The sequence below is a fragment of the Colletotrichum karsti genome (assembly GCF_011947395.1).
Source record: "Colletotrichum karsti strain CkLH20 chromosome Unknown Scaffold27, whole genome shotgun sequence".
Lineage (NCBI taxonomy): Eukaryota > Fungi > Ascomycota > Sordariomycetes > Glomerellales > Glomerellaceae > Colletotrichum > Colletotrichum karsti.
The window spans coordinates 159,848-186,267 of NW_024065927.1; the positions used below are offsets into that span (position 1 = coordinate 159,848).

The 26,420-nt window shown below is 54.9% G+C and overlaps 11 protein-coding genes across 11 annotated transcripts; 6 read left to right on the forward strand and 5 right to left on the reverse strand.

Moving 5' to 3' along the window:
- Positions 1-734: 734 nt before the first annotated feature.
- On the reverse strand, positions 735-2,562 carry CkaCkLH20_08189 (cytochrome P450; the record flags this gene model as incomplete). Its single annotated transcript, XM_038890904.1, has 5 exons — positions 735-1,168; positions 1,225-1,827; positions 1,879-1,947; positions 2,005-2,107; positions 2,167-2,562. 5 exons carry the CDS (start codon positions 2,560-2,562, stop codon positions 735-737), a joined length of 1,605 nt encoding a protein of 534 aa, XP_038743667.1.
- A 1,937-nt stretch (positions 2,563-4,499) lies between these two features.
- Positions 4,500-5,456, reverse strand: CkaCkLH20_08190 (nucleoside-diphosphate-sugar; the record flags this gene model as incomplete). Its single annotated transcript, XM_038890905.1, has 1 exon — positions 4,500-5,456. One exon carries the CDS (start codon positions 5,454-5,456, stop codon positions 4,500-4,502), a length of 957 nt encoding a protein of 318 aa, XP_038743668.1.
- A 471-nt stretch (positions 5,457-5,927) lies between these two features.
- CkaCkLH20_08191 (phytanoyl- dioxygenase) lies at positions 5,928-6,977 on the forward strand (the record flags this gene model as incomplete). The annotated part of the gene is made up of 2 exons (XM_038890906.1): positions 5,928-5,980; positions 6,038-6,977. 2 exons carry the CDS (start codon positions 5,928-5,930, stop codon positions 6,975-6,977), a joined length of 993 nt encoding a protein of 330 aa, XP_038743669.1.
- Positions 6,978-7,454: 477 nt separating this feature from the next.
- On the forward strand, positions 7,455-9,736 carry CkaCkLH20_08192 (C6 transcription factor; the record flags this gene model as incomplete). Its single annotated transcript, XM_038890907.1, has 4 exons — positions 7,455-7,506; positions 7,565-7,642; positions 7,711-9,100; positions 9,163-9,736. The coding sequence occupies 4 exons, from the start codon at positions 7,455-7,457 to the stop codon at positions 9,734-9,736; spliced, it is 2,094 nt and encodes a 697-aa protein (XP_038743670.1).
- Positions 9,737-10,001: 265 nt separating this feature from the next.
- Positions 10,002-11,106, reverse strand: CkaCkLH20_08193 (D-3-phosphoglycerate dehydrogenase; the record flags this gene model as incomplete). The annotated part of the gene is made up of 4 exons (XM_038890908.1): positions 10,002-10,259; positions 10,314-10,714; positions 10,779-10,996; positions 11,063-11,106. 4 exons carry the CDS (start codon positions 11,104-11,106, stop codon positions 10,002-10,004), a joined length of 921 nt encoding a protein of 306 aa, XP_038743671.1.
- A 464-nt stretch (positions 11,107-11,570) lies between these two features.
- On the reverse strand, positions 11,571-12,491 carry CkaCkLH20_08194 (fructose-bisphosphate aldolase class-II; the record flags this gene model as incomplete). The annotated part of the gene is made up of 1 exon (XM_038890909.1): positions 11,571-12,491. One exon carries the CDS (start codon positions 12,489-12,491, stop codon positions 11,571-11,573), a length of 921 nt encoding a protein of 306 aa, XP_038743672.1.
- A 432-nt stretch (positions 12,492-12,923) lies between these two features.
- CkaCkLH20_08195 (uncharacterized protein) lies at positions 12,924-14,941 on the forward strand (the record flags this gene model as incomplete). Its single annotated transcript, XM_038890910.1, has 9 exons — positions 12,924-12,983; positions 13,075-13,102; positions 13,163-13,224; positions 13,271-13,890; positions 13,969-14,020; positions 14,076-14,085; positions 14,137-14,266; positions 14,349-14,488; positions 14,556-14,941. The coding sequence occupies 9 exons, from the start codon at positions 12,924-12,926 to the stop codon at positions 14,939-14,941; spliced, it is 1,488 nt and encodes a 495-aa protein (XP_038743673.1).
- Positions 14,942-15,467: 526 nt separating this feature from the next.
- CkaCkLH20_08196 (zinc-binding dehydrogenase) lies at positions 15,468-16,589 on the forward strand (the record flags this gene model as incomplete). The annotated part of the gene is made up of 2 exons (XM_038890911.1): positions 15,468-16,068; positions 16,120-16,589. 2 exons carry the CDS (start codon positions 15,468-15,470, stop codon positions 16,587-16,589), a joined length of 1,071 nt encoding a protein of 356 aa, XP_038743674.1.
- Positions 16,590-17,421: 832 nt separating this feature from the next.
- Positions 17,422-19,338, forward strand: CkaCkLH20_08197 (FAD binding domain-containing protein; the record flags this gene model as incomplete). Its single annotated transcript, XM_038890912.1, has 1 exon — positions 17,422-19,338. The coding sequence occupies one exon, from the start codon at positions 17,422-17,424 to the stop codon at positions 19,336-19,338; it is 1,917 nt and encodes a 638-aa protein (XP_038743675.1).
- A 106-nt stretch (positions 19,339-19,444) lies between these two features.
- CkaCkLH20_08198 (uncharacterized protein) lies at positions 19,445-20,821 on the reverse strand (the record flags this gene model as incomplete). Its single annotated transcript, XM_038890913.1, has 4 exons — positions 19,445-19,881; positions 19,931-19,998; positions 20,053-20,515; positions 20,578-20,821. The coding sequence occupies 4 exons, from the start codon at positions 20,819-20,821 to the stop codon at positions 19,445-19,447; spliced, it is 1,212 nt and encodes a 403-aa protein (XP_038743676.1).
- Positions 20,822-24,200: 3,379 nt separating this feature from the next.
- CkaCkLH20_08199 (uncharacterized protein) lies at positions 24,201-26,308 on the forward strand (the record flags this gene model as incomplete). Its single annotated transcript, XM_038890914.1, has 3 exons — positions 24,201-24,913; positions 24,969-25,406; positions 25,459-26,308. The coding sequence occupies 3 exons, from the start codon at positions 24,201-24,203 to the stop codon at positions 26,306-26,308; spliced, it is 2,001 nt and encodes a 666-aa protein (XP_038743677.1).
- Positions 26,309-26,420: the final 112 nt, after the last annotated feature.

A 26,420-nucleotide genomic window follows, 5' to 3' on the forward strand; every position in this document is an offset into this window, starting at 1 on the left:
TGCAAATTGAGGTGAAATTCTCAAGGCTGAGGCAATTGCTTTGTTCAATAAAAAATTACCCAAAACTTACCCAAAAAAAAAAAAAAAAAAAAAAAAAAAAAACCGATAAGTAGATGGTACTCCCCTTCCAAAAAAAGAAAAAGAAATAACTATAAACGGAGTGGATTTTGTGAATGAGGAGATTTCAAAAACATGGGGAAAATGTGGTGCCTTGAGTGTGCCCTCATGACGGCCCTTTCTAACCGCATCTCATCTTCTCTACCTGGACCTGGACGGTTCCTCTCATTTCTTCATCTTTTTTGTCAATAACGACGTTGAATATGAAATTGCAGTGAAACATTAAGGCTGGAGCTGATTTCAGCATATAAGTCGTATTTTTATCACGATTGCAACTCATGAAGGCTGTCAATTCATGAAGTTAACATCATTTACCTCGACGTAATTGACCGATCATGATCAGCTAAGGTGAACACGCACTTTGAAAAACTGGATCAACCTTCTGTCGATAATTTTTACACGAAAAATCAAGAAATCTATTCAACGCCGACGAGCTCCAATTTGAGTGGCTCATTGCTATGACCATCGTCCGACCTTTCCCGATTACATCAATCCCAGTCGAAACCAAATACATCCCGCAATCCCATCCCGATGATCAGAGGAGAATCTCACTAATGCCAGTATGTCCGAGTGTCCCCCATCCAGATCCTACCGCAGCACACCCTTCAGATGGATGCTTACGCCTTCACCTCCACCTCCACATCCCTCCGCCGGATCTCGATCATGGCCTTGCGGTCCACCTCATTGGTGAGACCAAAGGTGTTGGTCCTCGGCTTGCAATCGGGTGCCAGCCGCCAGTCGTATTTCATCAGCATGTGGCAGAGGATGATCTTGATTTCGTTGGCCGCGAAGAAGCGGCCGGGGCACGCGTGCTGGCCGTGGCCGAAGCCGAGGTGCTCCGGCGAGGTGCTGACGAAGTGGGCGGCGCCCTCCTTGCCGGCTCCGAGTCTCTCGCGCAGGCGGAGGTAGCGGTAGCCGTCGAAGCGTTGAGGATCGGGGTAGACGTGAGGGTTCCACATCTGTTGGCAGCTGACGGTGATACGGGCTCCCTCGGGAAGCTCGATTCCGTTGGAGAGCTTGACGGGCTTGGTTGCCTCGCGGTGCATGGCAGCTGTCACGTGTTAATACTTCGAAGAGCATGTGACGTAGTGTAGATGTTGGACTTACCAAGACTGATGGGGTTCATTCTTTGGACCTCCTTGCAGACAGAGTCGAGCACTTTCATCTTGTAGAGGCCGAGCTTAGCCCATCCATCGGTACGGAGGCAGTCGCCAATCTCCTTGCGAAGAGGCTCGAAGTATTCGGGGTTGCGGGCGAGGTCGATCATGGCCTGAGTGACCATATCGGCGGTGGTGTGGATAGCGGCGAAAGACAGACCGAGCTGCATGACGGCGGGATCGGCGACGGTATCCTCGGATGCCTCCTCGCACCACTCAAGACAGTCGTTGTACTCGGGCTCTTCCTCGTCGGCATCCTCGGCGGCCTTCTTCTCTTGCCTGCGCTTCTCCACGATGGGGTTGATGATGCGGCGGGCGTCCCTGACCTGGCCCATGAGCTTCCAGCTGATGGGGTTCAGCTGGTGGACGATGGCTCTGAGGGACTTGGGGAACATGCGGAGGAGCTCGGAGGCGAAGAAACTGGTGCGGGCGTACTCGGAGGTGATCTTGAGCCATTTCTCGTTGCGGGCGAGGTCCTCGCCGCCGAAGATGCGGGTCGAGACACGGGCGACGATCTTGACCATGTTCTCCTTGATCACGACGCGCTTCCATTCTGGTGATTGTTAGCACGGACCGAAGAAAGCAGAGGCCTGGAAATCCATACCTTGCTCGTCGCCAATGATATCAGTGAGGGCTCTCGTCGTCTCGTCGGTCATGGGAGCCGTCAACTTAGCTAGATGTCTTTGTTAGTAATTGCCTTCTTTTTACGGATTGAGAAAGCATTACTTACCAAGGAACTGCGTCAGTCTCGTTCGGATGACCTGCTTCAAGACTTGCTTGTGGGGGTTGGTCTCGCGCAATGGCTCGAAACCTGGCAAGTGGGCATGGAAGTTCTGTGGCGCAACGTCAGCTTTGGAATCATCAATGTTTTTCATCTTGACCAAATGCATACCTTGTCAAGCACGCGGTCGAAGCTGAGGTCCTCGTGGTTGCGGATCTCGTTCGCATACGGCACCGGGGGCAAGATGGTCATTTCGCCAGTTTCCGTGATAACCTGATACGCCTCGTCCGGCTCCTGCCTGGCCCTCCAGATGAGAACCGCGCGACCGTAGACGGCGAAGTCATATTTGACCTTGAGCCCTGTGAAATCCCATTTGCTTCTCGGTTGCAACACCTCCACGTTCGACGCCGGCCTCGGCTTTTCTTGCTGAACGGAGACGTAAAAGACGAACAAAAGGAAAACCGTGATGAAGTACGGGAGAGGCTTCTCCAGGGGGCTCGGGATGGCCTGGAGGCTGTCGAGGGCGCCCCACGACTGGGAATGGAAAGATTCGTTGGCGGTCGCCATTGTCAACCGGGGGGGAATTGTGCTCGTCGCCGAAATGGACAAGCTTCCTGCAGAGAAAGGAAAGAAACTTATGTTGGTCTAGCTGAAAGGAAGTGAAAGACACACGCGCAGGGGAGGAAAGCAGGCGAAGGGGAGGCTCGAAGAAAAGGGAGCTGGAGGTGGACAGCGCGTCGGAACGGGCAGACCTGACGGACACGTCTTGGCAATGCCGGCGAAACAGGCGCTCGACGCAGAAAAGGAGCTCGAGAGCTTGGGTGTGCTCGATCTCACACTCTCCCAGCTTCACCCATATTCTTCACGGCGGTCTGGATTGACAGCTGATGATGGCTGGCGTTTGGTTTCAAGGAACATGCAGCCGCACAGTCCGCCAAGGTCTGTCGTTGTCTGTCTCGGCGCATGGACCGCATCCTCGGACGATCTCAGCGCCGATTAAGAGAGGTCGAAAGGGGAAAAGGGTGTTTGCTAGGAAGCACGGGAGAAGTTGGAAGAGCGTTGCAAGGGGGGGAAGGGGATGCAGGAGCTTTGCTGGGGGGCGCGGGCACGGGATGAGGAACGTTTGCTTATTCGACGACTGGGAAATCCTCAGTGCTTCGCAGCGGAAGTCTGCGAGAGCAAAGCCTTCACGAGGGGCCGAGCGGCGCCGCCAGGATCGCGCACCACGGACGTCACGGAGATGGTGGGAGGAGTCCGGAGCAAGTTCCGGAGGAGTGCGGAGACGTGCGGAGAACTCGGGCGTCCGCTCCGACGGGTTCTGGAGATTATCGAGGCGCCCAGATATATGTGTCTACAACGCCCATCATCATGGAATGAAGGTTTTTCATCTGCTCTGTTGCGTTTCCGCCTTTGGGTTTTACATGCGACGCCGAGATGACCACTCACACGTTCACATTGCTTAGGAGAAGGATGAGGTATTGAGCCGGGAGCTGAGTAAGGAGAAGCAACAAACGGCCCGGATGTCAGAAGGCAGCTCAAAGGATGGAGACGCGGCAAGGACAACGTTGTCCAACGTGGCAATGACATTTGTGGATGAAGAACGTTCAGGTAAACATCCCTCGGGGACTTTCTTTTTTGTCGGCATCGAAGAGGCGGCCGAGGTTTACGTGAAACGTCTTTTGTTCGTCTCGTTTCATTGACGGGATGCAGAAAGAAACGGCTGTGTCTGAAACATGCAGGAATTGCACCGCTTAGAGAGGCAGTGAGTCCTAAACGGACGTTTCCTTTCGTTTTTAGGAGCCCGAATTGATGACAGCCAACAGGAAATGGAGGTGGACTCGTGGACTCATCTCAACTTTGCCAAAGTCGTTTCGTTCCCGGGAGGCCGATCGCCCGTCCTGCATTGGCCGCAGTCTGACGATCGGCAACGTTGAGATTTGGCAGCACGGGTTCGTCTCTAACGGCTGGACGCCAGGGACGAAGACATGGTTTGCCGAAGCGACTTCAGCTGAGTTTTGCATGTATCACCGTTGTTGGGACATTCATGGCACATTGAACGTACGACAGTCCGAGACCGAAGCAGTGACTCGAACTGAGCGATCATGGCCGTCGTGCACACCGAGTGCGAGGGAGCTATGACCTCAAACATTCCAGGGCGATGAGACATTGAAGCATCGGTCACAGCTCGTTGAGGATAGTTACTAGAAGCTTCTAGAGATGGAAGGTAAATGACTCTCACAGCTTCTACTCTGGTTGGGCGGATCATGGAAGCCAAGGTGTTCGTTGTGCTGCAGCCCAGCCGAAGTCATGTCAGCGAATCAACACGGAATCTGATAGCCATGTAAAGAGTACCTGGCGCAAGGTATTAGGCAGACGAAGCAATGGTTCGATCAACAGACACTCAAAGAAGGCTCTAAAAGCATCAATATACTACCTCGGCGGAAACTTGTTCGAAAATCCTTCATCTATGCTAATCTTACTCGTGTTGCCTAAATGTCTGCATATCATCCTGAAACATCCAGATTCTCCAGATACTCTGTCGCCGACTGAACAAACGAAGTGTCTTGCTTCATCCCCAATGACGTAGCCAGGCTATTGTCAAAATGATCTGCCCATGAGTACAGCAAAGATGTTAGCTCCGGCTCTTCCCTTTCCTCAACCAACATCAGCTTATCCTTCCCACCAACCTCCTCCAGCGCGTCCAACATGTCTTGCACCGTCACGCCGAAACCGGGCATATTAACGGCTCTCCTATGCGGGGGCAGAACATCTCTCGGTATGATCAACGCCACCATCAGGTTGTGGACCAGTGTGCTGGGAGAGCACATCCAGTGACGCCAAGCTCGGTCTTTCAAAGGAATGATGCATTTCTGGCCATTTAAAGGCTCTCGAATCACACCCGAAAGAAAGCTGGAAACTGCCGTGCTGGGCGGGCCGGGCCGAACGGAGATGGTGGGGAACCGCAGCGAGAAGCCGTTGATCAGGTTCCGGCGGGTGTAGTCATTGATGAAGGTTTCGCAGATGACCTTCTGACAACCGTAGGACATCTCCGGACTCGGTATATCGTCTTCCGTGACGTTCTGCGAGGGCACCGGCCTTCCATACACGGCCTCGCTCGATGCGTAGAGAACGCGCACGCCCGGGCATGCCTTGGCGAGTAGGTTCAAGACCGAGCGCGTTGCGTCGACGTTGACGCGATAGCCGAGTTCGAAGTTTGCCTCGGCGCCGGAACTCATGATACCATGAAGGAGTATTGCCGCATCAAGATTCTCTGGGATCACCTTTGCCGCTTCATCGACTAGGTCAGCTTTGATAAGCTTGACGTTGCCATGAGAACTTGAGCTGGGTATGGGTGGTTCGGCGATGTCGGTAAGAATGAGCTCATTGGTTTTGTCTTCCAATAATTTGCGGGCGACAATCTGGCCGATGAAACCGGCAGCGCCTGTGATGAGTACTCGCATTCTGATAGTACTTAGACAAAGAACTTTGAGCCTTGAGAAAAGGCCTCGGGTGTTTGCTCACATTATTCAAGTTCACAATCACTCTTGTTTTGACTGCACTGTTTCTAGTTGTCGATCCGCGAAGCTCGAAGCGAGGCAACAATCTCGGCGCGGACCCAGATTTGGCTGCCGTCCCGGTCGAATCATCCGCCGGTAGTCCCCGTCCTTCCGGGACCAGGGCACAGGACCACCGGATGTCCCAGCCGGGACATCAATACCCCGGTGGCGTCAACGACCACTCGCACGAGACTGGCCATCCTTCAGCATCTGCGACGGTTAGCGATGGGCCGCGTTGACATTTATACGAGAAGTCGAGTGCCAGAAGAGTGAGCGCGTTTGACCGAACCTTGGCCTTCCTCGCAACGACATTGATCTTCAACCTCATACCAGCTCTACCATATCTCATTCTAAGTTTGTAGACTTATCTTCGTCATGGTCACTACAGCTATGAGCCCCGCCTCCGTTAAGGTTGACAGCCCTTTCAAGTGAGTCAAGCCTTAGAGAAATATTCAAATCATGCAACATGACTGATATCTGCCAAGGATTCAAAACCCAGGCGGAGACTGGCGTGACGAGCTCGAGACCAAGGGCTACTGCGTGGTTAAAGGAGCCATTCCGCCAGCGAAGGCTGAGTACTACCAGCAAAAGGCCTTTGACTGGCTCAAGTCCTTCGACGATTCCCTTGACATCAACGAGCCTTCAACATGGAAAGACGCCAAGTTCCCCGTTCAGACGGATAAGAATACCTATGAGAACTACAGTGTTGTTCATGAGCGCTTCATGTGGGAGGCGCGACAGGAGCCGGGCGTGCTTGACGCTTTCGCCAAGATCTGGGGGACTGACAAACTGATTGTGTCGTTCGACTCGCTGAACATTACTCTTCCTAATCTCAAGGAAGCGCGTGCACCCTGGCCACACGTCGATCAAGCGCCGCGCAAGCGCGGGCTGCATTGTATTCAGGGGATCATTAACCTGAGCCACGCGGGCCCTGAAGACGGGTCTCTTTGCGTCATGGACGGATCCGCTGCGCTCGTGGAGGAGTTCTTTGATAAGGAGACCGACCCGGCAACGTGGGAATGGAAGGACAATCGGTACTTCGACGACAAGGATATGGAATGGTTCAAGGCACGGGGTGTGCGTCCGGTCAAAGTCGAGGCCGAGCCTGGTGATCTCATTCTCTGGGACTCCAGATGCATCCACTGGGGCGGCGAGCCGACGAAGAAGAGCGACGTGGTGCGTACTGTCATCTACGCGGCGTATACGCCTGCTGAGCTCGCATCGAAAGAGGCTCTCGAGGAGAAGAGCAGGGTATTTCGGGTGAATGGGGCGACGACACACTGGCCTCACGACAACATCAAGCTCAGAGACATGCAAGCGCGCCTTCCTGATGGTACCGTCGACCCTCGCAACCGCTCCGAACCTCTGGAGAAGCCGATTCTCAGCGACCAGCTGCTCAGACTTGCCGGTGTGAGAGCATATTAGGACTGGGGGATGGGATCGGGACTTGGACCTATGAAACCATCAGCAGCCCTTGCTGTCCTACTTCCTTTTATGAGTTTGTATCTCCGTAGCTCTAACATTCTTCATGGCTCCGATATGCCTTGCGATTGTTTCGAGTTCGTGCTCCGGAGGATGATTGCACCGGACTGCCGGAGGGACCAGCAAAATGCACGGGGCTACCCCGCGTGAAGTGCCACGCATAGCCGTGGGAAGGCTTGGCTTGCGGGGAAGCCTGCTCGCCAGATCTTTGGTGTCATTGTAAGAAATATGAGTAATCTAGAAGGAATCATTGTGGAGACCAGATCACGGATGGACTCCGAGTCTTGTTTCCGCTAAAGTTCCCTTCGGACATTGTATTGTTTTCACAACCAGCTGGATTCTTGTCGCGAAATGTAGCATCACTGATCAATAATACCCCGAGAATGCCTGCCCAATCAACGAACGAGGGTACGTCTGATAATGAGGACGGCACATATCGCCCGCGCAAGAGACAAGCCGTCATATCGAAAGCGTATGTAGATCTCCATTCAACCGGGCATTGCAAAGACTGACTCAAACCGCCTCGGTAGGTGTGAGCACTGCAAAACCAAGAAAGCTCGATGCGACAGTTCTCGCCCGCAGTGTGGCATGTGCCAACGAAAAGGCATGTAATTCTCTGCTTTACCATTAAGGGCTTCTTGCATTAGCCATGACTGACTCCATGGTTGTTATACAGGCGTTGTATGCGAGTACAAGGAAAAGGGCCAGCCCGGTTTGCGGCCAGGCTATGGAAAGGCAGTCGAGCAACGTCTCAGCCTCCTGGAAGACAACATGGAGAATATGTCTCGTACAGTTCAGGAAATCTTGAGTTGCGTCCAGAACTTTCAGAAAGATACCACACAGAGCCAAACCCCGAACGCTCAGTTCTCAACATTTGCTACACCACCAGATCCCGAGCCGGCTGCTGGTGGCCACGAGCAGCAACATACGAGCCCCTCCGACAAAGAGCCACTGTGGCAGCCCGTTTCTGCTCCTTTACCGGCTTCTGGATCTACGACAACAGCAGCAGACCTGAGCATGTTCGCAGCATCGCCATTGTCGGATAGGGTTGACCCCCGTCCTGCCCTCAAGCCGTGGGACGTGACAAACACCACCCAGATACCGACAGTCGTGACCGCCGACACATCACTGCCACCCGAGCCGATTCTTCGCGATCTCATTGATCTGTTCTTTGAGCACGTTTATCCCTGGGCACCACTGTTTCACCAGCCGAGCTTGCTCGCTGAAGCATTCTCCGCAGAACAACAAATTGTACTCCACGGTATTGTGGTAGTCGCATACCGTTTCTGGAGAAAGGCAGCACCGCCACCCGCAGTCCGTGAAGCGCAGGTCAAGACATCAAGGGAGCAAATCCTCCTCAAATCAATCGACGTTGCATCCCTCGTGTCTACACAGGCCCTTGCTCTTCTCGCCATCGACGCCATCGGGCAGGGGCCTGGCCCGAGAACATGGAACCTCATGGCCATGCTCATAACATCAACACGCCAGCTTCATCTTGCCAACAGCCACAGTACTACTGTTGATCCTCGCTCATCCTCCCTCGTCGATAATGATGCCCCGGAGAGAGGCCAAGGCGGCGACGAAATGTCACTTAGCGGGCGCGGCAGTGAGATTCACTCCAACATTGAAGAAGAGGAGAAGCATCGCCTATTCTGGGTAATCTACAGCCTCGATCGATTCTCAAGTGTCCCCCTCGGCCAACCAGGCTCCATCGACAGCAGGCTGATCAAGCTACCATATCCGGTCCGCGACGATGAGTGGGAGCAGAACGTGGTGTCTGAATGGTTCCAAAGACCATCTCCTGCGAGGCCTTACTTAAACCATCGGAAACCAGTAAATCTCTGGCACTACTACATCGACATCTTGACAATGGTCGACCAGTCAAACCAGCTATTGATACAGCCGGTGAATCTCGCCCTACCAGCTAGTTGTGAGGAGTGGCAAAGCAGCTTCCGTCGATTCGACATTTCACTCTTCACGTGGTTTGAAAACTTGCCATGGGAGGTTCAAGAGCCTCCATCAGTGTTCGACCCGGTTTGGACTTTGGTCCACGCCACATTTTACCTGTATGTGTTTACATCTTATCACACAGCTTCAACGGTTTCAATGGTAGCTTAACTCGCTGCAGAATCAACATACGCATGTACACGGTTGCGGCTTTCCCCTCGACGGCCTCACCATATCTGAAGCCCTCAACCTCGGCTCGAGGCCGCTGTCGCCAGGCAGTACACAGCGTTGCCAGCCTTGCAGCTTCTCTCGAGTCCCACCAGATTCAGCAGCTGGGACCCACGTTCCCTTTCGTCGTATGGGTCGCTGCCAGAAGCCTCGTCATGCTCTGGACAATGGGGTATGAGACTACCCGTGGAACGGTGCCAGACGACCTGGAGCCACTTCTTCACACCTTGAGACAATCGGCCATGCACTGGCCATGTAGCCAACGCTACTCTTACATGATACAGCTGATTGTCGATACGAAGAACAGTCCTTCTGGACCAGTAGGTCTGGAAATATTCAATGATACCCGTAGGACCGCGTATGGACTCCAAAACCGGTTGGGGGCTTTAGTCGACTGTCAGGCCATGGCTTTGTTCGCTGGCTTGAGTGACTTTCTTGATGTCGGGTTTTCAGACTTGCTCAACTTCCCTGGTCCTCAAATTGGACTGAGGGGTGTTGGCAGAGAGTTTGACGCAGACTGGTTGTAGAATAGAGCCGAGAAGAGAAGTGTGCTGTAACGATGTGTAAATCTTTTAGAGTCTTTTCGTATGTTCATTTAGAGCATTCTAGTAGTGAGGAGTCCTTGAGGATCAAGATGCAACATTAAGCTTTGCCTGTTCCGGAACCAAAGTAACCAGCCTTCCTGTCAAAATGCCCGACCGTACATTTGAAATAGTGCATTCCTCCATCTTTGTCTTTGTCTGCGTTTAATTTGTCAATATGGCTGATCTGCTCCAAAACATCACTAAGAACCTATTCAGAGCGACTCACCTCCACAGTCGATGTCCCCATGTGCGGTAGCATGCAAACGTGTGGGTTTGATAGGAGACCGGGGTGGATGTCGGGCTCGCTTTGGTAAACATCGAGCCCTACGGAGAGAACTTTGCCGGAGTCCAAGGCTTTGACCAGGGCGTCTTCATCTAGAACGCCGCCTCGGGCCGTATTCACGATGACGATGCCGTCTTTCATCTTTTCGAATTCCCTGGTTGAGATAATGTTGCGGGTGTCGGCCTATGAATTGTCAGGACTGCTCATGTGCGGAGGTCAACAGCGCTGGTGATTCACGTTAAGTGGCAAGTTGAGACTCAACACATCGCTCCTTGCAAGTAGATCATCAAAGCTGACATACTCGGCACCGTCGCATGAACTGGATTGTGATCTGTTGTGATAGATCACCTTCATGCCGAACATTTCCATCTTTCTTTTGAGATTGACGCCGATGCCGCCGAGACCGAGAATGCCAAGGGTTTTGCCTTGAGGATCATGTCCAAGAGGGCCTGGCGGTACGTGGCCCGTCCAAGTCCTGTTCCGGATGGACATGATGCCGTTGTTGAATCCTCTCAGCGCTGCCAAGATCAGAAAGACGGCCGTATCAGCTGTCGCATCGTCCACCACCTCGGGGCAGTTGGAGACGGAAATGCCTCGTTCGCTGCAAGCTGCTACGTCGATGTTGTCATATCCAGCCCCTGAGACACGGGGAAAGATGACGTCAGTGTAAGTTCGCGATGGCTCTAAGACGTGTCCACTCACCATTGTGACATATGAATCTGAGGCTCTTCGGGAGCGCCTCGACTAACTCCTTGTCGAATCTTCCAGTGACAGCCAAGCTGTAGGGTGCTCGATCGCATATGGCAACTACGCCGTCAAGTCTCCCACTCCGAAGTTCGACTAGAAACTCTTGTCTACTAGTTGACTGGGGCTTCACGAGTTGTGCGTGCTGTGAGAGTGATTCCCAAGATGCGGTTGCACTGAGATTGTTAGTTTAGTTTCAAGCTGGCGATTGAAGCACTTTGCTGGGGAAATCGGTCACTTACTGGTCAATCCTGCCAAGAAGCAGCACCTTTGCCTGCGTGTCCATGTTCACACCCCAAACTTTCGAATGACGTGATCTGGTGTTCGACAATCAGGTTTGATAAAAAACTAACCACTCAAAGCTTGCGGCGGACTGTCCCTTTCTATGCCCTGTTGCACGAGAGACACACTGATCCTCGTCCGACGCGGGGTAAGATGGAAGATCCTAGTTTTGCGAGGCGAGACAAGCGGCAGACCAACCGGCTCATCTTTGCGCCGTTGAGTTGTCAAGGAGTCAACGCCCGCAAAGAGGCAGGTTTTACGACAATTTTCGGTGATGGCTGATGAGGTCACTAGAAGAAATTATGTTATCCTTTCTCTCAAAGTGCTATCCTAGCTTAAAATTTCTGTTTGCAATCGAAGATATTGACAAGGTCGGCACAAGTCACGCTCGTCGTGAAAAAAATATTTCAGAAGCTCTGCAACGATTTGACGCTTAATATTTGCCTAATGTCTCCCTCTAACATTGTTTCATGCTTTGCCCGTAGACATCAAGAAATCCATGTGGTATTCCACCACGTCCTGCATGGCCTTCGTCTGCTCCTCGACGACGGTTGTAAGGGGCACTTTGCCACTCAGTTCACCCTGAACCTTGGTCCATGCTGCGGCCACGGGGCCATTCACATTGACCTTCGCCATGCCATAAGAGATGCATTTACGCAGCAGCTCCTCCTTGAAATAGTCTTCATGAGCGCCGTGCAGCACGAGGCGCACACGGTCTCCAACAGCTTGCCGAACGGTATCAAGACGAGGAAAGTCCAGCTGCGGCCCCTTAGGCCCGTATACCCCGTGAACATTGCCAAACGCAGGCGCCAGCCAGTCGATGCCGCAAGCCACGAACTCCTCCGCCTGTTCGGGACCCGTGAGAATCTCTTCCATGTCGCCCGTGTCGGCGATCCCGTCTTCGCAGCCATTAATACGGCCCGGTTCGGCCTCTGTGATTATGCCGCGTTCATTACAGTATTGAACCAGTTCTTTTGTGAGCCGTAGGTTTTCCTCTTTTTCGTAGTGGCTCATGTCGACCATAATGCCGTCAAATCCGCCCAAATCAGCGGCCCGTCTGATGATCTCGGGGGACTGGGCGTGATCCATGTGGACGGCGATGGGGACGGATGCCTTGTCAGCGGCTTCGGCGGCCGCGTGTAGAAGAAGACCGTCTGCGTACTCAATGGACCAGGGAAAGAGCTGGATGAGAGCCGGCGAACGCTTTGCTTCTGCTGCGCGGACGGTGGCGACGACGGCCTCGAGATTGTAGCAGCATACGGCCGCAATGGCATAGCCACCCGCCGATGCTTCATCAACGATGGCCTTGGCACGGTTGTTTTTCACTTTATCAGCAACGGTCTTTGCCTTGCTGTCGATGCCGTTACTGTTGGCTTTGTTGATTGCCATGGCTGCGGTTTAGTGATTTGGCGGATGAAGGTATGGAGTAAGGTGAGAACGAAGAGCAAGCGACGGCACCAGATTTCAAAATCATTAAGATGTGGTTTGGCTTGGTTAGACGCAAATTTCATTCTTGTAAGCTGACATCGGAATTCCCACCAGGCCCATTTGATACGCGAAAGATCATTGCTCCGGTCCTGGCCGATCACGGTGCGATGACAGGCCATGGGAGATGACCAAAAGTGGAGAGCCCGGCGGCGCCGTGAGGGTTCTCCGGCGTGATGATGTCCCGGACAACGGCATGCAGTTCCGAAAGGCCGGCTGGGGCTGCATGTTTATGCAACATTTCCTGACGTTGTTACTTTTATCACATCTTCTGCTGCTTTGCGGCCGTTTCCCTTCCGGCATCGACATGAGGTTTGACCCGAAATCGCTGCCATCATGAGGGACCACTACACTATCATCCTTGCGATGTTCGCCTGTCTAGGCACCTTTCTCTATGTGAGTCTCAATTACGAGTCACAAAATAGTCATAATTGCCCGATCATGCGACTTGCAAACAACCATCTGACAAATTATTCTTGGAATCAAGGGATTTGATACCGGCATTGCCACGACAAGTACGGCGCCTTTGCGACGACTGACAATCGACTATTATGAACGGGCTGACTAGCTGATAGCCATTGCTCACCTGAGCTTCGTGGAATACATGCAAAACCCATCAAACGCCATCATAGGATCCGTAAGACACCAACGACACCGGTTTATCGAGTTTGCTAATTGTGCAGGTTGTGGCGACCTACATTGCCGGCGAAGCTGTTGGTGCTATCATGCAGATTCTCATTGCCGACAAACTAGGCCGTCTTCGTTTCATGCAGCTTCAATGCATCATCGTAAGTGTCGGATGCGCCATTCAGACTGGCGCAGTCAACGTCGGCATGTTCCTCGGAGGTCGCATAATAGCAGGCATCGCCGTCGGAGCACTCAGCGGCACTGTTCCCGTCTACCTCTCTGAGATCAGCCCACCTAAGATCCGCGGCCTCATCGGAGGTCTCAACGGTGTTGGGCTCGCCTTTGGAACCATGACTTCGAACTGGGTCGGGTTTGCCGGCGGCTTTGCTCCTTATGGCCAGGCCCAGTGGCGCGTTCCGCTTGGTCTACAAATTCCTTGGGGGATCGTCCTCTTTACGGGTCTCATAACCTTCATGCCGAACTCTCCCCGTCAGCTGATCCAAAGGGGCCGCGTAGAGGAAGCGCGGTCTGTGTTCACGAGGATAAGAAGCGATCTCCAGTCGCACGTTGTGCAAGAGGAGTTCAGCCTGATGAAAGCCCAGATCGAGTTCGAGATACAAAGAGAAATCCCGACGTTCAAAGAAATCTGGAAAACGTATCGACGCCGGGTTCTAGTGTAGGTTGAACGGTCTTTTGTCTTCATGACCACCTTGTTCCCTCACAAATTGTGGCTAATCTTAGGATCTATATTCAGCTCGGTCTCAGTCCAGATATTGACGAGCGTTACGGGAGTCAACGTTGTCCAGGTACGTGAGAGCCAACTTCATTGCTGGTCGTCGTCATACGCTGACCGAATAACAGTACTATCAAAGTCAGTAAATCATCGTCAATTCAGCTGTCTAGGTATTGATATCAGTCTCAGCATCTCTGTATCGCTCACTCGGCATCGACTCGAAGACGATTCTTGCCCTAGCCGCCGTTTGGGGCACCTGCGCATTTCTCGCCACCACAGTAGCTGTTCTCATCTTACCGGATAGATGGGGTCGCCGCAAGTAAGCAAATCGAAAATTTCGAGTCCAAATATCACATGAAACAAATTGAGATGGACTGCTAATACCACTTCCCGTTCGGTAGAATGCTTTTAGCAGGCGTTGCTTGGGTCATCGTGATTGAAATCTACTGCGCTGTCATGCAGCGCTCATTTCAGAACACCGACAACCGCGTCGGTAAAGGCTTCGCCATCCTGGGCATTTATTTATTTGCCGTCGGATACTGTGAGTCTAGATGTCCTTGAGATCATGGCTTCCTTACTTCTTTCAGCTACTAAGTCAATCACCATAGACAGCCTCATCAATCCCGTCACATGGATTTACGGCGCCGAAGTTCTTCCAATCTCCATCAGAAGCAAGATCATGGGCGTCGCAGCGGCGGCTCATTACATTGTCAACGTCGGTGTTACTCAGGCCGGTCCCAGCGCGTTCGCCACGATCCACGAGAACTATTACTACGTCTTTGTCGGTTGTTGCGCCGTCTTCTTCGGCATCATTTATCTATACTACCCCGAAACAAAGCAAAAGACGCTCGAGGAAATCGCCGCCGCGTTCGGCGATCGCGTTGTCGAGATCGAGACTCATCAGGTGGCAAACGCAATCGTTGACGTAGAAGCCAAAAACGGCTGCTCGTTGGAACACTTGGAATTGGACGAGAAGCGTAGCTCCAGGGTTTAGTCCAGGGTTTAGTGCCCAGAATCTTTCTGGTGAAGCTGCAATCGAACCTCGGAGAATGAAACATGAGACTAGCATCTCAATAAACGTAGAAAGTACATCACGCCGCGTTTATCCTCAATCGTGTGAACACACTCGTGGGACTGGTTGTTATGGATTCTTGCCTTTGAGCTTATGTCCACAGTTTCTTACCGAGGTCTGGGTTGTCAAGCTTTCACGATTCATGATGTTGGTCCGGCATCATAGAGTTCTCTCGGTGAGAAGTCCCGGACGCCGAGCATCACGGCAGGGATCGACTCGGTGCCGCACCGCCGATAAGACGTCTCGCCGGGGCCCCCGCCTGGTCCACCCAGTTGCGGAGACAAGGCCCGGTTGTGATTTCTAATACATGCGTCATAACTACCGAACCAGTGCACGAACTTTGCTGCAGATATCTTCACCCGAAGGAGCTACTTTTGAAGGGTCTCACGCAGGCTCTCATCACTGGAACTCATCTCGTCTCACGACGTCTCACACATCACACAGCAAAATGAGCGAAACCCAGGTCCAGCGCTGGCAGACACGCCAGGATGGCCTCGACAAGCTCTTCCTCGCGTCCGGGCCCCTCACCCAGCCGGGCCCGAACGAGGTCCTCGTCAAGATCAACGCCGTCTCGTTCAACTACCGCGACACCGAGGTCGTCATGGGCTTCTACAACCACCACAAGACCATCAACCCGGAGGCGAACGAGCCCATCGTCCCGGCCTCGGACATGTGCGGCTCCGTCGAGGCCGTGGGCGAGGGCGTCGGCGACTGGAAGGTCGGCGACCGCGTCGTCTCCATCTTCAACCAGTCCCACCTCAAGGGCCAGATCAAGGCCGCCGACATGAAGTCCGGGCTCGGGTTCCCGCTCGAGGGCGTCCTGCAGACCTACCGCGTCTTCCCGGCCACGGGCCTCGTCAGGGCGCCCAAGCACCTGAGCGACGAAGAGGCCGCGTGTTTGCCGATCGCCGCGGTGACGGCCTGGATGGCCATCAATCAGTTCCGGCCCCTCGGTCAGCCGGGCGGAAAGGGCGAGGTCGTGGTTTGTCAGGGAACCGGCGGTGTCGCTATCTCCGGGTTGCAGATTGCCAAGGCGGCGGGCGCGACGGGTGAGTTTTTGCCGTTCTGGTGAATGAGAGATGAAAACTGACCGGCTGCAGTCATCATCACTTCCTCCTCCGACGCGAAGCTTGCAAAGGCCAAGGCCCTCGGTGCTGACCACATCGTCAACTACCGCACGACGCCTAACTGGGATGAGACGGTGACGGAGGCCACCAACGGCGAGGGCGCCGACATCATTCTCGAGACGGGCGGCGCCAAGACGCTGCGTCGCTCGTTCGAGGCCATCGGCTTCGGCGGCACGATTGCGTGCATCGGGTACCTCTCGGGTAAGGTCGACGAGGAGGAGGACCGGACGAACGTCAACTTGCTGGCGCTGCGCAAGACCGTGACGCTTAAGGGTCTCATCAACGGCCCCCGGGAGAGGTTTGAGGAGATGGTGGACTTTTATGAGGAGAAGGGCATCAAGCCCGTGGTGGACCGCGTCTTTGACTTCAAGGAGGCGGATGAGGCGCTGCGTTATTTGTTCAGTGGCGGCCACTTTGGTAAGGTCGTCGTGAAGGTGCAGTAAACAACATATCTGGTTTAATGAGATCGAACCACAATTGATGAGAGACCAATGAGTTCAACGTGTTGATGTGAAAAGACGATGAGAATGTGACACGCGTCAGTGAGCCGAGGCATGTCCGGGGCTCTCGGACCTTGATACCCCGCATGGGGGACAGTGAGAACGAGCAAGGACATGGGCAAAATAAGCTGGAGAATGAGGAGAACAGGGACCCTGAGCTGACTCGATGCAGCATGTCCCCTGCAGCAGGCCGTTTTTAGCTGCATTTTCCTCTTAGCTCTCTCATCTCTCGGTCGGCGAGCGGCGTGTTCATCAGCTGTTCTGTCTCCGAAGTACGAATAGCCTATCTCCCCGCTCACTCATGCTCACTTGCATAGCTCACTGGAATTCGTGTCAGCACAAGGATATATGTCTTTCGTATTGACGGGACATTGATAGACGCGGTTCAACAGATAAGACCGCATCTTCGTGCCATCGCCCAAGCTCCAGGCGCCGGAACAAACGGCGTCGCAGATCGGCATTCCGCGGACCTTGACCCCTCGCCTCTCATTCCTCCCTCACTCTGAACGCCTCTCATCTTCTCTGACCCCAAGAGTCAGATCTCCAAAAGCAGCCAGACGCCATTCCTGTCTCTGCCTCTCATCCCCCGCACTCCGACACATCCCGTCGAAGTCCATCTCACTTCCAACACCACCTGCCAGCATCACACCACACGGGGAAAACACCACTCCCAGCGGCACAGCATCTCTCGGCTTTGACAGCTCAATCAAGCTCGACGGCCGAAGACGAATCAAACTCTACGAAACCGACAGTCAAAGTCCACTCGACCGGGACCATGGCGCCCCAGTACACGCCCATCCCCCTCCCCCAGACCCCGACCCAGACCCTCGCCACGCTCGCCGGCCTGGGCGCCTCCGCCTGGCTCTTAAAGCTCATCGTCCGACACATCCTCCTCCGCCTCCCCGCAAACCCCTCGTCGAAATCCCCCTCCTCCGCCGGTCCGCACTTCGCAGCAATGTCCCCCGACCGGAAACAGGCCCTCCAGGACCGCCCGGCCATCATCGTCGGCGGCGGCCTCGCCGGCCTCGTCGCCGCCTTCGAGCTCTCCGAGCGCGGCGTCCCCACCATCGTCATCGACCAGGAGAACGAGGCGAACCTCGGCGGCCAGGCCTTCTGGTCGCTCGGCGGCATCTTCTGCGTCAACTCGGCCGAGCAGCGACGCATGGGCATCAAGGACTCGCGGGAGCTCGCTATGAGAGACTGGTTCGGCTCGGCGGCGTTCGACCGCGAAAAGGAGGATACGTGGCCGCGGCGCTGGGCCGAGGCGTTTGTCAACTTCGCCGCCGACGAGATGGAGGCGTACGTCAAGGCGAGGGGTATGGGCTTCCTCTTCAACGTCGGCTGGGCCGAGAGGGGCTGTGGCAGGGCGGAGGGACACGGTAATTCGGTTCCGCGGTTCCACGTCACATGGGGCACTGGGCCGGAGGTCGTGAGGGTGTTTGAGGAGCCGGTGCGGCGCGCGGCCAAGAACGGCGTCGTGCAGTTCCGCTTCCGGCACCGCGTCGACGAGATCATCACCGACGAGACGGGCCGCGCGATCGGTGTGAGGGGGAAGGTGCTGGCGCCGGATAGCTCTGCTCGCGGCGTCAAGTCGAACCGGAATGTCGTCGACGACTTTGAGATTTTCGGCTCCGCTGTCGCGGTTACGTCTGGTGGTATTGGAGGCAACGTCGAGGCAGTGAAGGCGGCGTGGCCCGTCGACCGGCTCGGGCCCAAGGTCCCGGAGAACTTCGTCGTCGGCGTGCCCGCGCATGTCGACGGAAGGATGATTGGGATCGCGGAGCAGGTCGGCGCGAACGTCATCAACCGCGACCGCATGTGGCATTACACTGAGGGCCTGCAGAACTGGAACCCCATCTGGCCGGACCACGGCATCCGCGTGCTCCCCGCGCCGAGCTCACTCTGGCTTGACGCCACCGGCAAACGACTCCCCCCGTTTCTCTTCCCCGGCTCCGACACCCTGGCGACGTTGAAGCACATCTGCAGCACGGGATACGACTACACGTGGTTCATCCTGGACCAGAGCATCATCGCGCGCGAGTTCGCCCTCTCCGGCTCCGAGCAGAACCCGGACGTGACGGGCAAGAGCGTCTGGCAGCTTCTGACCCGCGTCTTCGGCAAGAAGGGCACGGTGCCGGTGCAGAACTTCCAAAAGTACGGCAAGGACTTCGTGGTGAGGGACAACCTCCCCGAGCTGGTGCAGGGGATGAACGAGCTGCAGCGCGAGCGCGGCGGCCCCGTGCTCGACCTCGCGGATATCCAGGAGACGATCGAGATCCGCGACGGGCAGTTTGACAACGCGTACTCCAAGGATGCGCAGGCGATGTTGATCAACAACGGCCGCACGTACTGGGCCGACAAGCGCAGCCGCATCGCGCCGCCGCACAAGCTGCTCGACAAGGCCCACGGCCCGTTGATCGCGGTCCGGATGAACCTGCTGACGCGGAAGACGCTCGGCGGCATCGAGACGAACCTGGAGAGCAACGTCATGAAGGCCGACGGGGAGAAGTTCTCTGGTCTGTATGCGGCGGGTGAGGCCGCTGGATTCGGTGGCGGCGGCGTCCATGGATACAACAGCTTGGAGGGGACGTTCTTGGGAGGCTGCATCTTCTCGGGAAGGGCAGCCGGACGCGGTATTGCTGATGAGTTGTTGGGGCCGGCGGAAGCCAAGGGCGCCCGCTCCAAGATGTAAACTTGTAGACATAAAAGGCCGAAATGAAGACTTGTACGTGGCGATTCAACCAAGGTGTTCAAACTTGACTTTCATTACTACCAACACCGGCAGGGAGCTTGCCTCATTAGTCTTTCATAATCGCCGACGTCCGCACCCTCTCCAGCTTGACCTCCGTCGTCACTCGTATTTGCCCCTGCGTAGCCCAGTCGCCGCTCATCATTTCATCCGACTTGCGCACCTCAACCGTCGTGCCAGAAGGAGACTGCATCCCTCCATAGCCGCGCTCTTCGTCTCCTGCCATGTCGCTTTCTGTGTCAACGGTCTGCTTTTTCGATCGAGCCGTGAGCTCCACCTCGTCGTCGCCGCGGCGACCATGCGAATGTTTCGAGGCCGTCACTTTGGACATGGAGTTGCTGGCCTGAGACACGGTCTTGCGGACCATGGACTTCAGCCATGGCGGCGTGTAGTGCGAGATCATGGGCCTGAGGTGCGGGAGGCAGGCTGCGATGATGTATGTTCCGGTTTCAATGATGCTCCAGCCGACGAGAGCCACAGATGCCCCTGTGATGGTAAGTACACATTCTCGTGCGCGGTCAGAATGTCTACCTACATGTCCGATCTGTAAAGGCTGCCGTCCCGAAGAAAGTGACTGCTCGTATGATGGATGCGACAACACCGCTACCGGCACGTTAGCAACTATGGCATGGCATGGACTCCAACAAAGATACTCACAAACTGCCGACCATGAAGATTCCGACCAGCGCTATCCTTTTATGCGTGGGAAGCTTTAGGCCCCAGATGGTCTTCATGGGCAGAGCCATGATGAAGAAATCCAGCACGAACCCCGGGATACTCTGCGCATGGAAGAAGGCCTGCACGTCGACGCATTTACCTCCCGGAATGGTTCGATCCCACCAGAACGGGAGTGGCGTGCACTGGAAGCACGCGGTGAGGATGAACGACAAGCTCGTAGCGGCGAGCGTGCCCAGCAGGATGTACGCGGTCATTCGCATCCCGCCTTTCCAGTTGAATACACGAAGGTACAGGAAAACGATCCCCATCTTTGGCAACGCCACGGACGCGAAGTAGACAATCTCGAAGGCCAGAATACACTTGGCCCATCCGACCAGCAGCGCCGGGTGAAACTCTTCGACGAATTCAACATGTCGTCCAACACCGCCCACCCGAACCATAACTAAAAACCACGAGTTAGTCCATGCGATACTTTTCCATCATCACACGAGGTGAAAACCTTACCTATGCCCACCGCACACATTCCCAAGTCGACGAAATACGCCGCCACGAGGAAGTAGTCGTCGATGCCATAGCCGCCCGCCGTAAATCGTTTGGCGTACAGTCGCAGACCCAGGAAGAACGTCGTGAGAATGGCGAACGCGATCGAGATACCAATCAGCGTGCCCCCGGAATCCTCGGCCAGGTATGCGGCAGTGACATTATGAGCGCCTTCGCTTTCGGCGGCTAAGATGAGACCTGCATCCATTATCGCGAGACCTGATTGCTGTGCTGGAGGCTGGCTGAGCCGATCCACGGCCAAGACACGACATGGGCATCAATACCAAGCCTTGTTTGCGGGTTCCCGACTTCTGGGCAGGAAACAAGTTCGAGAGGAAACGATATTAATATCTCGCGCTGCCTGGCAGCCCTATCTTGGCGCGGGACCCCTCTTTCTATTTAATATCCCGACTTGGCACACTCTGTCGAGGAGGGATGGCTCCATTCGCGATGACAGGGGCGAGTGAAGGACGCTTCGCGAGTTAAGGTCCGGGGGACTGAACATTAAGATCTCCCACCGCATGATCGGACCACGGTCAAAGAATGCCATGTACCAACATTTCGAGCCTATATTTGCCCTGTTTTGCTGACTCCTTTCCAAGGGTGGTTGTGTAATGGGTTCCACCACCGCGACATCCTCGTTGGCGGAGCAAAAGTCCTCGGGGTTGCAAATTCCGTGCATTCCTATGTCAGACGCTAAGTTGGCTAGCAGCCTTGAGCTGAGCCAGTCAGACTTCGAATTGAAAACTCAATGGTAGCGAACATGAGGAGGGGCGGAGGGGGGCTTCTTAGTCCAGCTCGCATGAAACGTCGCGTTCTAGAATCATCGTGGAAAGAGAGTTTGAGATGGACATGGGTTGGCCCTGTTGTCATGCCGTCTTGCAGGAGATCGGACGCAGGCTTTTGTTCCTATTCGTCAACGACGGGACTGACTCGCGACACCTGCAGCTCAGGAGCCTCCATATCCCTTCTTCTGCCAACCCATTCGAGATTTAAGCCGTGTTGCTGGCCAGATATTCCTGGATGCCTTGGTTGTCCCCAGCCGAAAACGAAGGATGCGTTTCTGAATCGTGGCGATGAGACGTTGGGAAATGACGAACGGTATGCAGTCATGGCAGGCTGACCAGAGGCCTGCTGAGTCAATTTTGCCGTAGTCTAGGCACACCAGGCCATCTGATCATCTCGTAGTCGATAATAAACATTTCAAAGTTCCCCTCTCTGTCGTGCGGGGGGGCAAGAAAATCGCCTTCGCCTTCTCTTTCGAGAACACCAAGACACCGGTGGCGGGGTGGCATCGTTGATGACTCGTCCTATGGAATTCCTTTCCCTTTGTGACGCAGCGAACAACTGTCCCATGCGTCTCCCTGCTGGCTCGCGGCGGAAACGGACGCAGCCGCAGTAGGAGCAAGATTCATGCCCGAGGTGATGTTGGCATAGACTGGAAAAGAGCCCCGTATCCTCCAGAACTCCACGGCGATCCGTCGGCTTATGGATACTCGTGCGATGGCGTGGGTCACGGGCGATCCCCGATCTCGGTCGTATTTCCCTGTTGTGCCGGATGCAACGCCAGAGAGGAGCAATCGTTATGCTTCCGACGCGTCAACCTCCCGCGGTATTTGAAATGCGCCATGGTTGGTCGGCATGAACTGAACCATTGGTTGGTGTTGTTTGGCTTGCTATCACGTTCGTCTCTAGTAAAGAGGCTGTGTTCCCAGGATGTTGGCGCATGCCTGCTCGACAATCGCCCTTGATTGAGTAACATGAGCAAAGTTGGATGGCGATGCTGAATTGGCCTGCCAGATTTCCGTGACTGCTCGGATTCTTCAGACCTCGAGGCATGTGCCTCATTGCTAGTTTGTCGGGTAAGAACTTGGACTGGTATCTTTGTCTACTGTTCAAGCGATTTCAAGCCGGCTATTGATTTTCAATCGGAAATATCGCCAATGTAACCATAGGGTCCTGAACGTGTTTCAGACCGTCGTGGAAATGCCTTCCTGTTTCTCTTGAATACCCGACCAGGTTACCCCGCACCATTCTCTCAAGTGCCATTTCGCCAGTGGCCACCGGCTGTTGACGAAGAATCGTTGACATGGGTTGTGAAGCGAAAATCCCTTTGGAACCGGGTTCACGAAAATTTGTCGCTCGTAACGGCCATGTTCAGGTGAGTTTGTCCCGTAGATTCCAAAAAGTCGGGGACCTGCGTTGTGGAGGTTGAGAGCGGCTAGTTCGCGGCATCTTTCGACGCCGGCGTGTGCTTCATCAACATCAGGAGCATCCCTCTCTGTCTGCTGTTTATTCAATGCCTTGACGTAGTTCGGTGGAAGCGTGCATTCCGGTCGAGGAGTGGTCGCACTCAACGCTTCGCGCAGCCAGGAATCCGCCGCATGTCTGGTCAGCCAGGTTCCATCCGTGCTTCCATTCGGCCTTCCAGTCATGAGACCCGCCCGGGTTGCGGGAGATGGAGCGGTAGGTGTTCGGAGCCGGGAGCATGTGCATGGCTAGCATCGCGGAACCCTGGCCTATTCAGTCGTGGTAGCATAGTCGGCCAATGCTTGGACGATGATACTGCTTGTACTGGATCCGAGAGTGAATCTGTAAACCAAGGGTTTTCCGTAGGAGCCTCTGTCTTCATGGCGCACCGCTAGTGCTGCTCTCGCGCTGGTGCCAAAGGCCCTAATCAAAGCCAGACATAGCGATTTTCGAAGGCGGTCGTCAGGCACCAAAGCTTCCCGTAGAGCGGGTGGTCTAGCTCGCTGACGCAACCATGGATAGCCTTGACAACCTCCGGGTGTCCGTGTCCCAAGGGAGACGACTTCTGCTGGGTATCTACCGCCTCCACGGTGTCAGTAAGGCCGTCCGCGACGGAAGATGGGGCAACATCATACCGAGAGTGGTTTGTATGACCGAGGCATCTCTTCATCGTCAAACGTCGCCGACGTGGAGGCACTTCCGGCTCATGGGTGCGACCACAGAGCCTAGGGAGCAGAGCTCGCGTCGGGGCGATCCCACCTCGTTGCCGCGGCGCAGTTGTTGTCGGTCGTGGTCTTTCGGAAAATGGAGAGGTATGATTGACAATGAAATGTGAGTTTCCTCCAGTTCTTGGCCAGCTAAGGCTCACGGAACCAAATGGAAGCGGTCTTGAACATCTGATATCGTGGCCACCTTCTCAATGTGTTGGTAGCTGCCATGACTTGGTGTGCAATACTGTCTCTAGGCTTTCAACACGGAAGCAACTGAAGACGTGTTGCAGAGCTGGGCGAAAAGTCGGTTGTCGCGATGATTGATGATGTAGTTGAGGTCGATCAGAAAACAAGAACGAAACGGAGAATGGAAGGACCAAGATTCGGCGATATCCATCCCCCTTATCGCCGATACAAGATCCGACATTTTTCCGGTATCCGATAAGGTGAGTGCACGAGCCGTCTGCTCTTTCCCTCGGGAAACACCACGTTCACCTCGGAGAAGTCGACTTTCCAGTTCGCAGTCCAGATAAGGCAAAATGTCGACAATGTCCACGGACAATTCCTCTGTTCTGGCCATGATTCGAGTTGTTTTTCGACTCCGCTGCCTCTCAGAAACTCGAAGCCATGTCAACTGAAGTTGTCGATGGTCCGTTTTCCTCGGAGCGCCCTTACCGCTCTCACCTCCGCCCGGCATGTCTGGCCTGCCGGAAGCGCAAGTCTCGGTGTAACGTCGACAAGACCGCACCAACATGTCTTACATGTCGAGCTCACGGAACGCCTTGCGAGTTCCCTCCGTCTCCCGCCGGATCCTCTCCGCGGCCGAAGAATGCTTGGAGGGCTTCCCAGGCCCGTAAATCGAGGGACCTGGGCCACCGCGCCTTGACGCCGCCGGCACCGACCTTTCCCTCGGAGACCACCCTTGTTTCCCAGGTGAGCTCGCTGGGTGTGCCCAATGGACCTCCGGTAGTCCATCCAGCATCAACATCTCCGGAGGGTGGCTTGACCCTCGGCTCTGCGGACGACAGACATTATGCTGAGCCCATTGCTGGAGGCGGCGAGGACGAGGCGCACATTGTAGGACCGGCAGACATCGAGGACACCCAGGTGTTGGCGACGTATCTCTCAAACGATTCGTCCGTTCTGAATCGAGGTATACGTACAAGAATATCCGGCACCAGCCCACGACAAGAAAATGGAGGCAGCGGTCGGAAACCAGTCGTATTCACCACTGTTCCAAAGCAACCTCTGGGCGTCCCGAATGATCGTACTCCCGCGTTCTTGAAATGCCAAATGATTGAGAAGCTCCTTGAGCCTCTCCTCCCTGATGTCATCGAGCTGTGAGTGCCCATTAATTTTCGTGTCCCGAGAAGATCCCCTGACGTAAACCCCTAGATTCTTTGAGAAGCCAAACCGATGCTTTCCCTTGCTGGACAGGCGATCTTTCGAGAAGCGCTTCGCCGAAGACAGAGGCCACATCTCGCCGGCCTTGCTATCATGTCTCTACGCCCATACCATGACCTACTGGGCGCAATCTCCGTCGCTTGTGGCAAACTATCGCCCCGACACCAGGTTTATCTGGAATCAAGCCAATGACGCCCTGTACTCCGAGATTCACCTGTCGCCGGGCATATCGACCCTCCTTGGCATCATGCTCAACGTCTCAGGGCGACCTCTTACATCTATCATTGGTAACGGCATTCAGCTGGGATCTGCCATCTCCCTGGCCCATTCCCTTGGCCTGAACCGCGATCCTTCAGACTGGGACATCCCCGAGGCCGAGAAGCTCCTGCGCACAAAGATATGGTGGGCCATCTTCGTATACGACAAGTGGTAAGCCGTCCACATCTTGTCTCGATCAACGTTCGCTTCTGATACATACCAGGTCGAGTCTCGCGTATGGCACCCCACCACAGCTACGGAGCGGTCAGCATGACGTCTCCCTACCCTCGGTCGACCAGCTCTGTGGCTCTGCTGCAAGTACTATCGACCTCAACGCTGCTTCAGTGTACCTGGCCTTCGTGGCTCTAGCGCAGTTTCTTGACAAGTACCTGGAGCGAATCTACGATCTCGAGAAGACGTCCACCAGTGGCCCATGGGATCTGGAGGTTCTGCTGACAAAATGGGAGGACACGCTAGACGTCCAGCTGCGACGGAGGATCATCCGCGGCGGCGACAGCCTCGACATGCCGGGCTCGGCAAACCTGCGTCTTGCGTACCTCTACATCAAACTGCTCCTCCGAAAGTGGGAGCTCGACGCAGAGAAGGCTGCGAACGCCGACCACACGTCGTCGATACCCATGCGATGTTACCTCGAAGTCCGCCGCGCCGCAGAAGAGATCGTGCTCCTGGTACAGGAACTGAAGGAGCCTCAGCTTGGGGACTACTGGCTGCCGCTGTTGACGTTCGCGTTCACCTCGACCACCAAGTTTCTGCTCCGATGCGCGTTGGAGACGGAGAACACCGTCAGCGGACTTGCGCAGAGCATGTCGCTCAAGTTGGCCGGCGATCTGATTGCTGCCCTGCAGGTGCACCGCCAGAGAGCTTGGGACATGGGCGATCTTTGCATCGCACAATACTCGGAAGTCGTCAAGAAACTTGCGTCGTCAACGGCAACAGCCAATTTCGCAGAGCAGCCAGTCGACATGCCGGAGCTCCAGGAGTACGTTTCGACAAGCGTTCCCGATATCGATGAGCTTTTCCCGAGCCTTTGGGACATGTTTAGCACCGCTTGAGAGTCTACATGCCAGTCCTACCGCGTGGACCGGGCCCCAACAAGCGGCAGTCTGTTTTTGAACAAGAAGCCCGTCATCTTTCGGTTCAGGTACACCGCCGAACCTGTGCTGT